At 42.7% G+C, this 15,986-nt stretch overlaps 2 protein-coding genes across 2 annotated transcripts; one reads left to right on the top strand and one right to left on the bottom strand.

Moving 5' to 3' along the window:
- Window positions 1-456: 456 nt before the first annotated feature.
- On the top strand, window positions 457-4,231 carry LOC127327002 (gibberellin 2-beta-dioxygenase 2-like). The gene is made up of 3 exons (XM_051353782.2): window positions 457-914; window positions 3,275-3,638; window positions 3,743-4,231. The coding sequence occupies exons 1-3, from the start codon at window positions 526-528 to the stop codon at window positions 4,019-4,021; spliced, it is 1,032 nt and encodes a 343-aa protein (XP_051209742.1). The 5' UTR covers window positions 457-525; the 3' UTR covers window positions 4,022-4,231.
- Window positions 4,232-4,831: 600 nt separating this feature from the next.
- LOC127327001 (neutral/alkaline invertase 1, mitochondrial) lies at window positions 4,832-8,983 on the bottom strand. Its single transcript, XM_051353781.2, has 6 exons — window positions 8,181-8,983; window positions 6,948-7,113; window positions 6,638-6,849; window positions 5,866-6,359; window positions 5,658-5,706; window positions 4,832-5,570 (listed from the first exon to the last, which is right to left on the bottom strand). Exons 1-6 carry the CDS (start codon window positions 8,793-8,795, stop codon window positions 5,250-5,252), a joined length of 1,857 nt encoding a protein of 618 aa, XP_051209741.1. The 5' UTR covers window positions 8,796-8,983; the 3' UTR covers window positions 4,832-5,249.
- Window positions 8,984-15,986: the final 7,003 nt, after the last annotated feature.

The raw sequence follows: 15,986 nt of genomic DNA, 5'->3' as shown, positions 1-15,986 counted from the left end.
GTTCATAAGTCAGTGGAATTAGGAAGCTGGTGAATCTTGCCTATCTTATTTCGAGTGTGCATGAGAGCGAGGATCGAATTTGAGGGAATTTGTTGCTTTGTACAAATAGACCATCATCCTAGGTATGTTCCATTAATCCCCTAAATAAAGGTGTTGCAAGGTTTTTGAGTTTTTTACTAGCATGATAAGAGCGCGTTTCCAGTTGAGAACAAGTAAGCACAGAAGATCTGTCGACTACAACCACCAGGGCTACGCAGGCACAAACCATGGAATAAAATATAGATAACGGCCTGCAGCTTGGAGAAAGGCAAAATTAATCACACAGTTATGCCAGGTTAATCAGAGCAAAGACAACACTCCAAAAGCAGAACCAAGTGTCAGCAATCCAATAGGAATCTCCACAGCTCCATATATATGCCACTGCCCACACACCACCTCACCCGCCATTGAAAGAGCTTGCGGACACACAAACAGAATCAGTGCAACAAGATCGATCAGCTGGCTCCACGAGCCAAGACGCACGCCATGGTGGTGTCCTCCGCTGCGCCGGCGTGCCGGGACATGGCGCCCTCCCTCGGCATTCCGACGGTCGACATGTCCGCGCCAGCGGGGCGCGCGGAGCTGTCGCGGCAGATGGTCGAGGCGTTCGCGGAGCGCGGCTTCTTCAAGGCGGTCAACCACGGCGTGCCGCCGCAGGTGGCCGCCCGGTTGGACGCGGCCAGCGCGGTGTTCTTCGCGCAGCCGGCACCGGAGAAGCAGGCAGCCGGGCCGCCGGACCCCCTGGGGTACGGAAGCCGGAGCATAGGGTCCCACGGCGACGTCGGCGAGCTGGAGTACCTGATCCTCCACACGGACCCCGAGGCGGTGGCGCGCAAGGCCAAGGCCATCGATAGGGAGGACCCTTCACGGTTCAGGTATGGCCCGTATGGGCATGCATGCATGTCCCTTTCGCACATGAACTTGAATAAACCTTTTATTTTTTGCTCTCATGGTGATATATTTTTTGTTTGCTAGTAGTGCTCAATGATTGAATGCAGAGTGTCTTCCGTAATCTTGCTGTCATATTGCTATTGCATATGATGATAATACTGCTTCTCAAGTTTAATTTCAACCGAAAGAAGTTCGCCAAAATTTCATTATGCATATCACTCCGTATCTTGAAATTCTACATGGTTTAATGAAATATTAGTATCTCCGTTCGTAAGGACATGACATATTGGAATGATGGCGGGCAAACTCTAAATTTGACTAGAAATATATATCCATAGTACTCCTTCCGTTTCAGACAAACTTTCATGAGACAGAGGGAATACGGCATTTAATTAGATATGAAAGATGAGAATAATATCATTAGATCAGTCATGAAAATGTTTGAGTAATATACAGATTCATATTATTACTAGCCCATACATACAAAAATAGTCAAAGATATATATCAAAGATGGTGTCAAAGTATATAATAAACCCATCTCATTTGTATTAGAAGTATAAGCGAAACCACCAAAATGGCTGTGAGCGAAAAGGTCCATCATTGGATTTTAGCTCATAGTAGTAACTCTGAAACATTTAGTTTTTCTTTTTAAAAGGAATACGGTAGGAAACCTCTACAATGATCTTTTTTGAAATAATAAAAATACAAATATGTATCTCTAGGACTTAAATCTAGATGGCTAGGTTGTACATTCACTTCCCTAACAAAATGAGTCAGACTTGCTTCTTAACATTTAATTGTTTCACCGGGTGCTATATGCCTATACTGCTATGACATATTGGCAGACACAAGGTGTCAAGTTAGATCGCGCCAATGTCTCACATTTAGTTCAGTTGAAAAAATAGTTCAAATTTAAGCTATAAATTTGCAAATGAACTATAAGTGGACACTGATCCCACTTACATCTGACTTCACAAAACCCTATTAGCTCAACCTTCGATCAAAATATTCCCACTCAATAACATGCATGTGGGCAAGTTGCGCGACAAAAACAGTTCAAATATATTATTTATAACTTTGTTGTATGTTTGTCATCATTATTTTAAATCAAGTAGTAGAAAAACATGTTGAGAACAACATGGCCATAATCAACATGCACATCTTGAGATACCAAGTTAGAAAAACAGCAGCACGGAAATTATATAGCCGGCTCGGCGACTGGTGGTTTGATCGAGGATCATCATGTTGATGATAAGGCGCTGCACTTTGCTTGTAATATTTAGATGGCTTACACTTGCTGAAACTTTGAGTGGCCCATAAATTGTAATAATCTGGTGTGATACTCTCCCAATATAATGCCGTATGCATCAACATGTGCAGAGGCTGGGGCTACCACATTTTGGAAAAAGAAAAAGGTAGAAAAACATGTTGAGAACAACATGAGGATAGTCCGTACTAATTATTTATTTTCTCACATGATTTCGTACCAACTGAAGGGTTTGAAGAATGAGATAGTAATTGGAGATACTAATATTGTACAGAGTGTCGACACTGCGCCCTGGAGTCCGACCAGTTTAGTTGAGATGATGGTGTCAGAGACTTTAGGACGTGCCCTGCCGGAAATAGAAATCAACAGGGACACGCTTTAGTTGAGATGCGATCTTTGAAGGCATGCATTGGAGCCGTACTTCAGCTGAAAAGACGCGCGGCATGACAGATATACGCTGTCAACCGCAGTGCAGATTGCAACTTGCAACTGAGATGTGGCGATCCTCAACATTTTACACCATTTTAGCATTCCAAAACAAAACATGTCAGGCGCCAACGTTTCATGCAAGCCTGTGTAGCTTTGGCTTGCCAGTCGCTGAAACTTCATGCGTCAATCAATCTTGCCTCTTCTGTTCCCCCATATACTTTTGACTTTTCTAGATCCAAAACAGAAATATGTTTTCATTTCTTCTTCTTTTCGGCATTACCAAAATACTAACATAAGCCTTTTTAAAAAAACTATAATTGACCTCTCTAGAAAAAAAATATTATTTTAAAACGGAGGTATTTCATACAAGTTATCTGAGATTTATGTAAAGTTGGATATATGTAGACATTAAATAGCATCTAACTATATTGAAATTTTGACAAATCTCAGACAAGTTACATAAGTTGGAGGGGAGTATTTAACTTTAGTACTAAATGTTTTAGGCTTTGGCAGAGGCTGTAATGCCATACAAATAAATCGCTACCGCTTCGTCATCTGAATGCAAGACATGCAAACACTTAACCTCAATTCATGCTCTGTGATAGAAAATGATCTTCTCACTATTGGTATGTTTCTTTATTTTCCAGCGAGGCGGTGAACGAGTACGTCCAGGCCGTGAGGCACCTCGCGTGCCAGATTCTTGACCTGCTGGGCGAGGGGCTGGGCCTCCGGGACCCGTCGTCCTTCAGCAAGCTCATCTCAGCCACGGACAGCGACTCCCTCGTCAGGATCAATTACTATCCACCAACAGCCGCCGGCGATGGCGACGTCAAAGGCCCGAGCTCCGTCGGGTTCGGCGAGCATTCCGACCCGCAGATCCTCAGCGTCCTCAGGGCCAACGACGTCGACGGCCTGCAGGTGCTCTTGCCGGACGCTCGCGGCGAGGACGCCTGGGTGCAGGTGCCGGCCGACCCTGCAGCCTTCTTCATCAACGTCGGCGATCTCCTTCAGGTGATGATCACTAGTGCCTGAACTGACACGTTTTTGCTCTGAATTATGCTTTATCTGAAGTTCTGAACTATCTCTGAATACTTATCACTCTCCGTGTTTTGCAGGCTCTGACAAATGGTAGACTGGTGAGCATCCGGCACAGGGTGATGGCTAGCACCACCAAGCCGAGGCTGTCCGCGATCTACTTCGCGACGCCGGCGCTGCACGCCAACATCTCCGCGCTCCCGGAGACGGTGACCGCCGACATGCCGCGCCGGTATAGGCCGTTCACCTGGGCCGAGTACAAGAAGACGATGTACACGCTCCGCCTGAGCCACAATCGCCTCGACCTCTTCAAAGTCTTAGTCCACAGTGATGTCGATGAAGGGGGTGATCAAGAATAGACAAGTTTAAATCCATATCTAAGATGATGGTGCATATGGTATATAGATGATTAGATGTAGAGTTGTATACGAAATTTTGTCTCTTTGGCAGCTATGAACTGCCGATTTGTTTGTGTTATTATTATCCTGATGGTAGTAGAAGAATAACCGACTCATGGTTGTGCAGATGTAACTGTGTAGTAGTTCTATGAAGGTATGGTCTTGCTTTCTCTTGTTATATTGCAACAGATGCTAGCCTTTGCTTAAAGCAACCTCTAACCTGCGCAAAATTCTGTAGCTTTAGCAGACAAAATTCAGACAGGATTTTCTTGGGTTTGCTTCAGATTGAAGGAGGGTTTGGCTTATAAGAAAACACCACCTTAGGTGCACATGGCCATGGGATTTTCCTTGGCTGTACAACATTTCCTTGTTGCTTGTCTTTCTTCCTTGCAAGATTTAGTTTCCTATGAGCTTGTCACCTGATCTTTCTTTCTAGATCCGGAGATGGACCTAAAACTGAACCTTTCCATCCCTTTCCGAAATCCCTTTTGCTTACAATTTTAGCTCACCAATACAAAGGATTTGGAAGAACGCATATTACATTTTGATAGAAAGGTCCCAAGAAATAAATCGCATTTCATAGCTGAACTATCCCAGTTCCTAATTCAACTCAAAGTTCTGTTAGCACACATTCCACTAAGTCTGCCTTCAAGACTAGTTATCACTGACCACAAATTGTGACATCATCTCTTCAAAATCCAGAAGTTAAAGCCTGACTTATGGTGCAACACTGAAACCATGCGGGCACCTCAAACATCCAACAGATCCAAATGGAGGACAATAGTATCGTTATTCATAACAAGGATAGGATACAAAGTCTCAGTTTACGTTGCAAATAATGCAACATACAACTCAAATACTGACATAGATACAATGGTTAGGGCTTCACAGCACTCCCGAATCAGGAGCAACTGGTTACCAAATACAAGAATAATTCCTTTTTTTTGTGTGTACATGAGAGATCCAACATAAATTGGTAATGCTCCCGTTGACCACCGGTATCACCCAGGGTTGTTCCCATCAATGGCAGCTCAGAGAAAAAGAATGAGCGCACATTGAGGAAATGAATGGATTGATATCTAACTTAAACCTATAATGTACACATCTACAGTGTGTCCGCCTCAGTTAATTCTCAGTCGATAGTATACATGGTCTGCAGAGCATGAAGAATAAAAGGGGCTCTGCTGTTTTACCCGATGATATCTGATTTGGTCACACGACGAGAGCACCTCGTCCTCTTTGAGAGGCAGCAAGCACAGCCTTCAAGGAGCTCAAGGTCCTCATCACAGGTCAGGATAGAAGCCAGCTCCGGGTTTTCCAGCAATATCTTCGAGGTCAGAAAACCAGCAATAGTCCATGTCTGATATGACCGTGATTGCTTCCCAACGAATCTTCCAGATCGGGTGTCATAGTATTCCGGCCACTTGTCAGCTGAGAGCTTTTCCTCAGCCACTGCAATGGCCCTTCGGGCCAACTCTGGTCTTCCCATTTTGATGCAGGCCAGTGTAAACTATAGGCAGAAATAAAGATCAGTCAATGATGATTCATAAGCATAAAAGGCAACATTTTTAGAGAAAGTGTGTCAGTATATAAATACCTGCCACAACAGGGTTGGCCAAGATCCACCATTATGATATGACCACGGGCTGCACGAAATGGTTAGATGTCAAAAACTGTCATGTGATGTCTAGAGAGAGATTTTATGTCTTGGAAAGTATAATTAGGATGCACAGCAATGATATGCTGCCAATAGAAGGACAGAAAAACACTGATAAAAGATCAATTTAATGGGCGTGATGACTCACGTGTTCTTAGGGTCACTGCCAGTAACAATGCGCCATTCATCATCTTCCATTGCAGGGTAACATATCTTGAGTGGCATATTTGCCACAAGATCGTCCCATTTCTCCTCAATAAGACTAAGTATTCCTTCGGCTTGGGTTGGAGTAGTTAGAGATGAAGATATGGCCCAAAGGTTGCCAAGAGAGAAGAACCTAAAATCCATGTGAGCTGGCTGCAGATTTCCAATAAGATAACCCCCTTTCTCAGGAACCCAATCAACAAGCCAGGAAGGGATTTGCTCGGGATAAATGTTGAATTTGTTGGTCGCATCATGTGAGTATTCTTCTGTCTTGTATCTGTAGATCTCATTTATCTTCTTCATATCGACCCAGTAGTATTCCCTAATGTGAAAAGACAACGCACTGAGCCTGTTGTTGATGGCTTGGAGGAGGTGTTTTGAGCCATCGTTCATAACAATCATTTCCCTTGAGCATCTTAGAGCAGAATAGAACAAAGCCTGAGAGACAAGTAAAGCTTCGTGAGTAAAAAGAGTCCACATCAGTTAGATAATCTAGGTTTAAAGTAGCAGCACTCTTTCAACATGATATTGCATTCAGTAAAAGCATTGGTTCCTTCATCGCAGTTTTTTTTTAAATGCTAGAAGTCATAAACCATTCTAAAATTTAACAATAGACTCATTACCCACAAGTAACTTAAAGTATAGAGCTGATCACAATTTTCAGGAAAGACCAAACTGCGCGCAATTGAATATTAACTTGTTCAAATTCAACTTACTTGAATCTCAAGAGGATGCCCATGTATTCCCATCCTCCTGTCTATCATGCATGATCCGTCTGTGACCAGTAGTGTGGGAAACATGTCGAACCCATCAGTCAAACACAAACTCAAGATCAGTTTAATCCCGGTTTGCACATCCACTCTTTCTTGCAATGAATAGTCGCCTGTAAACTTGCAGTACGCTCTTAGTAAGATAATCCACCAAAGTCCTGCAATAGTTTAGGTTAAATAAGGTTAAAGCTGCAGGAGATTTCAGAGTTTTTTATTATTTAATATTCCTGCACACAGGAGAAAGATGGAAATATACCAGAATCAACTGGAGCCACACGGCCAATAGCTGATTCACCAAAGTCAGGATCCAGAACCTCCTCGAATGCTTCGTTGTTTTCATCAAGTGGAACGGTCTTTATCTTAAAACTAGCTGGCATCAAGCCTTGCCCAGGGCTGTAACAGTCAACAGTTTTCTCCCAGCTCTGACCATCAAATAAAGGAGAGAGATCAGTGAATGAAGAATCAAACTGATTCAAGCGTCAGATAGCAAGCTTAAGTTAACAAACAGTTGCGATTAAGTTCACAGACCGATTTCAATTTTCAAGTCATTTTATTAACTATTTATGGTAAGTGTGACTGTCGTGTTAATAATTACATGGTACTTTATATAAACCATTCGATTTTTGCTATCTGATCTAGATTCGTTACATCAGTGGTAATGTTGCTTACAGACGCCTATACGAATTGAATTCAGTACAAGATGTTCTTATAATTTATGACACGAATTTGGCAAAGAATCTCCCTAGCACAATTCATCTGATCAATCACCCGCCACCACCAGTAAGCAGAAGTCTTTAGGACTGACAAGGAGCCTGTTTGTTTCTCAAAACAATGGTGAAGGAGAATCTCTTCATCTTTAGAGGGCACAGTGGCCAAAAGCCCATGAGTAACTAACTATTTGGAAGTGTTCTAAAGGCGATAAGCAGGGAGACAGACGGGTGACACCAGCCAGGGTTACCCGACTAATTAGGAACCCATTTGAACACTGCAACTTGAAAGAATAGACACTGTTTCACTGGCCATATACAAGCAACGGCTGCATATGAACCACAAATTTGACGGTTATGAGGCCGATTGGGGCCGCATAGTCGCTACCATGTGGGTGGCGAAAACAAGTACTGCTTACCTCTTCAGAGAACCTTGTGTCTACATCAGACTATATGTGCCTAACGACAGTGACATATTAGCCTTCAAAAGGGAAATTCTTATCTCTACCTCCTCCATAGAATATACATCACAGATCTAAAAAGCACGTGCTGTACGCGAACTAGTTAAGAAATTATAGTAGTTGGGATCTTTCATGCCATCAAAACTCACATATGGGTTAAATTCTAACCATGCTTGCAAATTCGCTGTTCTCTTCCTAGCATGTAGGTAACGTGCACGCAAATAATACTAGTCACAGCGCACTGAATAGTACTATTTCGAATTCAAAAAAGAAAATCAACTCAAGGAAATGATCCGGATCCCAATATGCAGAGGTGCTCACCTGCAGCTGCAGGGTGTGGAGGAGGAAATTGCGGACGATCTCGGTCTCCCCGCGCATGAGGAAGGCGAGGGCGGAAGGCACAAAGTCTCTGATGAAGACCTGGTCGTAGTTGAGCATCTCCGTGCACTCCGGGTCCTCCGCCGCCACCGTGCCCACCGGGTCACCGCAGTAGCTCACCACCGCCCTCCTCAGCAGCCTCCACGCCTCCCTCTCCGTATCCGACTCCTCTCTCACGGGCGAAGCGGACGCCTGCGCTTCATCGGCCGGCGGCGCCGGCGCCGGCTCCTCGACAGGCGGGGTCTCGAGGGGGAACGAGCCCGGGAAGAGCACGCGGTCGAAGAAGGGGAGGTTCCCGGCGACGGCGGAGCGGGGATCGGAGGTGACGGGGGTGGGGGTGGTGCTCGGGTCGGACTGCGAGGTATGCGACGCCGCCGAGACGAGGAATGGGATGCGGCGGCTGTGCTGCTGGTGCTGCGGGTGGGAGCATCTCGGGAAGAGCGGCGTCGCGGAGGCCTTCGCCGCCGCCGCTGAGGCGGAGGAGAGGAGGCGGCGGCGGCACGGCCTCACGGCTGCGGCGGCGGCTGCTGCGAGCCCCATCGTGGTTTGACCATTCATATGGAAACTCCGGCGAAGGACTCAGAAGCGAGATGCGGAAACCTTGTAGGGGGCTCGGCGTAAAAGGGATAGTAGAGGTGAAGGTAAGCTTTTGCAAATATGTGGTCGGCGAGGGGTTGATGGCAAAAGTGCAGGGTTCGGTACGGTTTTGTTTAGGTGGGGCAGTAGCGTAATGGACGGGTGGGTGTGGGCGGAGATTGCCTTTATAGAGTGCGCGGGGGTGGTTGGTGGGGCCCACCCTGTTTTAAAAGTGCATGCTTTAAATGGTTTTTCTCCCTCGCGCTCCGCCCTTTCCCCTTTTGGATAACGTTATTGCTATTGTCCTTTCGATTATTATAGGGACGTGTGAAAATATCGTCGTCAGAATTTGTGCTTTCTAAGTTTGTTGCATCTTGCTGGCAGATTAGCCATAGATGGAGGGTCCAATTTTAGGTTGCAAGGTCAGCTTACTTGTTTTGACAAACTCATTCATGATCTTTCAACTCGCCTAGTTTGTGTATATTTTCCCAAGATTGTTTTTGCAGTTGTTGATATCTCACGGTTCCTAGCATTTGTATGTGCAATTAGGTTTATTAAAAGGACAGTGCTGGGCGTCCCTCGGGGGATCTGATTTCCCAGCCCCCGGGTTCTCAGCCGTCGGATCGGCCATCTTGGACGGTCAGATCTGCTTTTACTAGATGCAGCAAAAAAAACACCTCCCGGCAGCAAAAAAATAACCCGCTTTTGCTATATTGTAGCAAAAAACGGTTCAACCACGAAATCAAATAAAAAGGCTGAGCTCGCCGGAGACTCGCCGGAGACCTCGTCGGAGAGCTCGTAGCAAAAATATTATGCTATTGTAGCAAAAACAGATATCGTTGGAGACATTACGGAGAACTCGTCGGAGGACTCATTGGAGACCTCGCCGGAGACCCCAGTAGCAAACACATTTTGCAATTGTAGCAAAACCCTAAAAAAATTGTAGCAACAAAATTATGTAGCAAAAAGCATGTAAGGCCAGCCGGTAGCAACTAGACCCATCGCCGGTAGCAAGGCCAGCCTCCCCTTGTAGCAAAGCCTGGCATCCACGGTAGCAAGTCATCCCTCCCCTTGTAGTTGTAGAGGCCTCATGTCGCTCGCAGCAGCGCCGCCCACCGCCGGTAGCAAGGCTGGCCGCCTGTTGTAGCGAAGCCTGGCCGCCCTTGTAGCAAGCCCCGCATCCCGTTGTAGCAAGCCCGGACGACCCTTGTAGCAGCAGCCAAGCCCGCACCATTACCTCCACCAGGCGCCGGCGGGACCTTGGGCGGCGTGTCGGCGTCGAACTCGGAGAAGCAGCGGCGTCGAACTCGGGTGGAGCCGGTGACCGCGCGCATGGGAGGCTTGCCGTGGGCACCGAGGAGAACGCGACGCGGCGGCTGCAGGAGGAGGAGGTCGGGGGAGGCGACGGCTGTAATATCCCAGGTTTAGAGGCAACAAAATGAGAGAACACCAAAGTGTGCATTGCATTCATGCATAGAAAATCCGGGGAATTTTCGCGCTTTCAAATAAAACTTACCACAGTAACTGAAGTTTCACTTGACTTGCTGGAATTGAAGTAGATCATCAAGTCAAGCGCTATAAACTTCACTGTGATCTTTGCTAAAACCTTATTTTGGGTAGAGATGATTTGATCTATGGATTAGATCAAATGGAATTATATTTACAACAACACATTCTTTAAGAATCAAACCCTAACTTATTAAACACTTGAAAGTAGCAACTACCTTTGTGTGTAATCTAATTCACTTATAAATAAGTTAAACCACAGGGTCTAAAGTGCATAAAAGCCACACATTCTTATTTAAATCATAACTTATTAAGTATATGGAATATCATAAAACTAAATCCATTTACATTACGATTTATAGTTCAAACTATTTGAATCAAACTGACTATGAGTATTTTGAAACACTTATGATCACGCCTTGGTGAAATCAAACACCAACTATCCAAATTTGAGGAATAACCTTCAACCTTGATCTTTTGATCAATATTATAATATAAATCCAATCCAATATGATATAGTGACTCATCCACAATAATAAAACCATCCACAAGATATTTAGTAACAAATGCCACTTGGCTAACCAAAAATAAATCATATGAGAGGATAATGATCTTGCCACATAGGATGAAAATATCTACATAACTTGCATCCCAAGCTTTGCCACCTCATGCTCAAAGGATTGCTATGGATAAGGGCATGACACCCAAGCACCTTACTCATCAAACCAACACAAGAGTCACCACCTATGTGTCATGATACTAGAGCTTGCCCAAGCCTATAAATAGGGCCACACTCTTCATCCATTTGCTCATCAAGTACCATGATACATGGGAGCAAACACATAGAGCCACTCCATGGGAATTAGTTAGGATCAAGATGAAGAAGCTAGGAGGTGGAGGCATACCACAAGATGCAGGTTTATCAGAATTCCTGAAGAACAAGCTACAGAAGATAAGAAGGTAGAATTCCTAGGCAAACCATTTATTTAGAGGATCATATCATCATCTCCTGAGTAGAACCTTAGAATATTCCAAGACATTTAGAAGTGAGAGAAGTTATAATACTAATCATAGCCATGCCATAAAAGAATATTAGAGTAGTACTAATCCTAGATGTTCAAGTCAATATTTAATCTTGGAGGTAAGAACCTTATTTCAATCACAATACCTTAGCAAACCAATTCCATGATCATCACAACTTGGTATTAATTATAAACCCTAAGAATCTAGGATGAGTGTGATGAGAGGAATATTAAAAAGGGATTAGTGAGGAATGAGTGAATCTTGTCTAATGCATGATTATACCTTGTAAATATAGATGATAAGTTAAACACATATGATTAATAGATCTCATCTATCACATAAAATAATAAGTATATCACCAGTAGTTAACCCCAAACCAATACTCATGCCTTGTATGGAGGAGTAATGTCATTAAACCTAAACCTTGTTTATCCAAACACTAGAGTAACCCTAGCTAGCCAATAAAACATAATCAAAGCTTATGTTCATATCCTAATTCTTGGTTGTGTATCAATTGGGTGATCACAACTAAAACCCTAGATCACCTTTGCATTTCAATCCAAGTAACACTTTGGATTATAAGTAAAACCCTGCCATGCCTCATGCCTATTTTATATTTCAATTAATGAAGCATCATCAAATTCTTAAACCCTAAGAACTATCATCCACATAAAATCATAAGTCCTAACTTGTGTATCATAGATCACAAGTATAAGCCAAGCCATACATACTTTAGAACTAAATGCCATTTGGCGAGTAAAGTGAAACCAATATCCAAATCATCTTCTTAAACTCTTAGAAGCAATCCTTCACATAAAATCATGAACCCTTCTATTCTCAACACCATTTAATTGAAACTCTCACTATAATCAAAAATTATATGAGAACAATCCATATTGTTGCACACTAGTTAAACCTAATAATATTTTCACAATGCACATGATCTAAATTTCAAACCATTCCAATAGATTGGTTCCTAAATTAAAAAAAGGGAATTGAAATAAATAACTAAACCATTTCTATTTTACTCAAGCCTCACAAGATATTAATTAAATCCTAAACTAAATATTTGTTTAAATAACAAGATTACACAGTGAGCATTGTTATCAAGTTATATTGATATTCAAATGTTTAAGCACCTGCAAAACAAAACAGAATTCAAATTTGAATTCAAATACCAAATTCAATTCAGAAAATAAAACAGAAAATAAATAGAAAAGAGAAGAGAGAGGGAACTTACCTGTCCAGGCCGCAGTAGCCCACACAGCAGCCCACGTCGAGGCCCAGCAATGGACCAAGAGCAACTCAGCCCAAGCCAGATACCGATTCGGGAGCTTTAAAATTCGTGCGAGAAGAAAAACGAGATCGTCGTCTTCTCCAACGACGACAGCGCAGAGGAGCTCGGCCACGTCTCCCGCCGTGGATAGGAACAACCCTGGACGTCGCAGACATTTCAAAACCGCGCCCAAATCCTCTCGCGTCCGAGCCTATCCAAAAGCATCTCGATTCGTGCTCGTTTACAGTACCATTGTCACCGCCACATCTCGGCCGTCGCCGGCGGTGAACTTCCTCATTTGCCCTCGCCAAGCTCTATAAATATGCCAAGAACTTCCCCTGGAAACCCTAAAGCCTCGCCGCCCATCCATTGCTTCTCAGTCATCCTCTATTTCACGTGTTCTTCCACTCACTGTCGCCGGCGAACTTCATGGCGCCGTCGATTGAGAGCACCCCGGAGTCCGTGGCGTAGCTCGTTGGATGCGCCAGATGCCGTAGGACCTTCTGGCGGAAGGAATCGAGAAGGGGAGCTCAGAGCAACGTCAATTTCCATTTCCCCTTTCTCCGGCCATCGCCGGGAATGGTGAAATAGGGCCAGCTCCAGTCCACCATCGACACCATTGACCACTCCAATCGCCTCCTGGTGAGATTGCGCACCTCTAGCATCCTCCAAACCTTCTCGGCATCGCGTGTAGCTCGATTTTGAGATCATACCGACTCGCACCGCCGCGGAGACACTCGCCGGAGCTAGCTCCGGTGACCTTTTCGTGGCGGCGTTCTCACTATCCTGCTCAGTAGGTCGGGGCGGTTCGTTTGGCGATCTCCGCGCACGCGCGGGATGGCCAGAACGCCGACGCCGTCTTTTTACCGGCGCGTCTCCGGCGTGGATGACGTGGCAGGTGGGACCTCAGGGTGTATTTGACTAGTCTTCGCCCTCGTGGCATTTGACCTGGTCAAAGGACCCACCTGTCGGTCACTAGGGTTAGATCCAGATCGGTACAGTTAGTATTTTGCATTTAATTTCAAATTCCAGAAAATGCTGAAACTTTGCAAAATTGTATAAAATCCATTTCAACTCAGAAAATTATAAATAATATATCAAAATGCTCACAAAAATAAACTCTATTTGAATAAAATATAAAACAAAAATGTGTGTCAAAATAAAAATTTACTTATTTTTAACCTTATTAAATATGCCATTTCCTTTATTTAAAATGCAAATTGAATTCAATAAATAATTAAGTTCCAAAAATTAAATTTTAACTATTCAGTAACTAAGTAAAAGGTTAAGATTAATTTTAGTTACCATAATTGCATTAACTTAATTATTAGTGGTAATTCATAAAACCTAATTGCAAATTACTATTTTCTATTTTTTTAAAAATAGTAATAACTCAAGAAAATATTATAAGCCAATATTATTTTGGTAAATCAAAACTTATTTACTTAAACATCTTTAGTTAACAAGTTAATTATTTTAAACCCTAATAACAATTATTAAACCCTGATTCTAAACTAAACCTAAATAAGAATTACCCTAATTATTAATTCTTCTGGAAAATTAATAAAATGTTAAACCATTATTAATTTTGATTCAAAGTAATTAGTAACCACAGCTCTATTACCAATTATCATTTTAGGAGTTGTACCATAATTTAGAAACCCTAGTTTCAATTTGAGTAAGACCTTGATCTCATTATTTCATGTGATCACCCTAAATTAGAAGCAACTCCAAAACCCTAGTTATGTGTTACATGTGATCATGTGAATTTCACCTTACATAGAGAACCTTATTATGTGACCAACAAATACAAGTCAGGATCTACCAACATAGAACCAATTCACATGAGTCATCATTTCATGTCTCTATTTCCAATTTAAAACCTATATGATCCACTAATGTCACATAGGTATAAACCCTAGCCTGTTACCACTTGTTAGCACCCTTGATCATCAATCCTACATACCATGCCATTAGAATCAACTTCAACCATCAAACCCTAGTAGCACCATAACGATAAACCCTAATACCAACCTTGTGTAGCAAATCACATAACATGCTCCTATCCAACTAAACCCTACTTAGAAAATGATAAGTCACTTAGCTTAGAAACCACTAGAGACTATTTAGTAAAACAATTGTGAAACCATAGTAAACCCTAATAGCTAATTTATAAAACCATCTTAAATAACCATCCTTTTATATGATGTATATGGGAAACCATAGTAATAACCTTACCAATACTTGCTATATAGAAGCCCATTCAACTTAAGAACCCAACTAGTTTCTATTTGTGAAACTAAATGAATCCAATAGTAAACCCTAGAAGCCATAGCTCCTATGCATAGTAGTTCATATTCTTATTTAACCTGTTCTTCAAAAGTTATTCTTTTGAAGTACAACTATCAATCAAACCATAGAAACCATAGTTCTTATTTGAAGTACTTACTCTTTATTAATCAACATGTTCCTCAAAGGTTATTCTTTTGAAGTATAATACCAGTAATCATCAACCATGTTCTGTAGAACTTAAAAAATGGACAACTGTTCTTTACATATTATTCCATCACTATTCTTTATGTGTATGATTGTTATGATGTCATATATCACTTGATTATGATGCTAATATAACCAAACCCTAATAAGAACCTTGTTTGAGAACCATTCTAAAAGTGCAACCAACCCTAAAGAAATCTTTACAACTCATACATCTTAAACCATCGAGGTTAGGTTACGCTCGGGACGATTGCATCTCATACTATGCATTATAGCATCTTTGCTCGTTCTTTAAACATTGTCCTTACCGGACGATGATGGTATTTCAGCATTTGGAGTTATTACGTATCGAAGCTTTTGCCTGCATAATCTTGCAGTCAAGAAAGGCAAGTTCATCGCTTGCTCATGTCATTTGATTATTTTTATCAAACTATATGCAAAGTACTATACTTATCACTCATGCATTGAAAAGCAAAGTATTATTTTACAATTATGAATATGACTATGTGGTGGGCAATGGAACCATGGTATGTGTTGATATGGTGGAGGTTCCATTGCAATGGGTTATATCACCCTAGGATTAATTACCAATGCCGTCCAGTGATTCTAGCGCCGTACATATCGCGTTGACCATGAGATCTATAATGGCTCTGGGAAAGCCAGCTGTATCTTTTCCCTTCTGCACGCCAACGGATCGGAGAGACGGTGGGGTGCTGGAGGCACTGCCGCAATAGGTTGGGAAATCCTTTTAAATCCCCATCCATTGGTGATGTTAATCTCTTCCGATCTATGAAGGATTGTCCAAAGTACACCATGAGTAAAGCCGTATTATCGGGGGAAAGTCTACTGGAGGTGTGCGGGTGGACAAAAGG

Source organism: Lolium perenne, chromosome 3 (genome assembly GCF_019359855.2).
Source record: "Lolium perenne isolate Kyuss_39 chromosome 3, Kyuss_2.0, whole genome shotgun sequence".
NCBI lineage: Eukaryota > Viridiplantae > Streptophyta > Magnoliopsida > Poales > Poaceae > Lolium > Lolium perenne.
Note: the sequence above shows the minus strand (reverse complement) of the source record. Positions and strands in the feature narration are given on the sequence as shown.

Excerpts from the sequence above, each read along its gene's own strand:
- LOC127327002 (XM_051353782.2), top strand. The coding sequence starts at position 526 with ATGGTGGTGTCCTCCGCTGCGCCGGCGTGCCGGGACATGGCGCCCTCC. Across the intron at positions 915-3,274 it reads GAGGACCCTTCACGGTTCAG|CGAGGCGGTGAACGAGTACG; the intron begins GTATGGCCCGTA and ends TTTATTTTCCAG. Across the intron at positions 3,639-3,742 it reads ACGTCGGCGATCTCCTTCAG|GCTCTGACAAATGGTAGACT; the intron begins GTGATGATCACT and ends CGTGTTTTGCAG.
- LOC127327001 (XM_051353781.2), bottom strand. The coding sequence starts at position 8,795 with ATGAATGGTCAAACCACGATGGGGCTCGCAGCAGCCGCCGCCGCAGCC. Across the intron at positions 6,360-6,637 it reads GGCATCCTCTTGAGATTCAA|GCTTTGTTCTATTCTGCTCT; the intron begins GTAAGTTGAATT and ends CTTGTCTCTCAG. Across the intron at positions 5,707-5,865 it reads GGCAGTGACCCTAAGAACAC|CCCGTGGTCATATCATAATG; the intron begins GTGAGTCATCAC and ends CATTTCGTGCAG.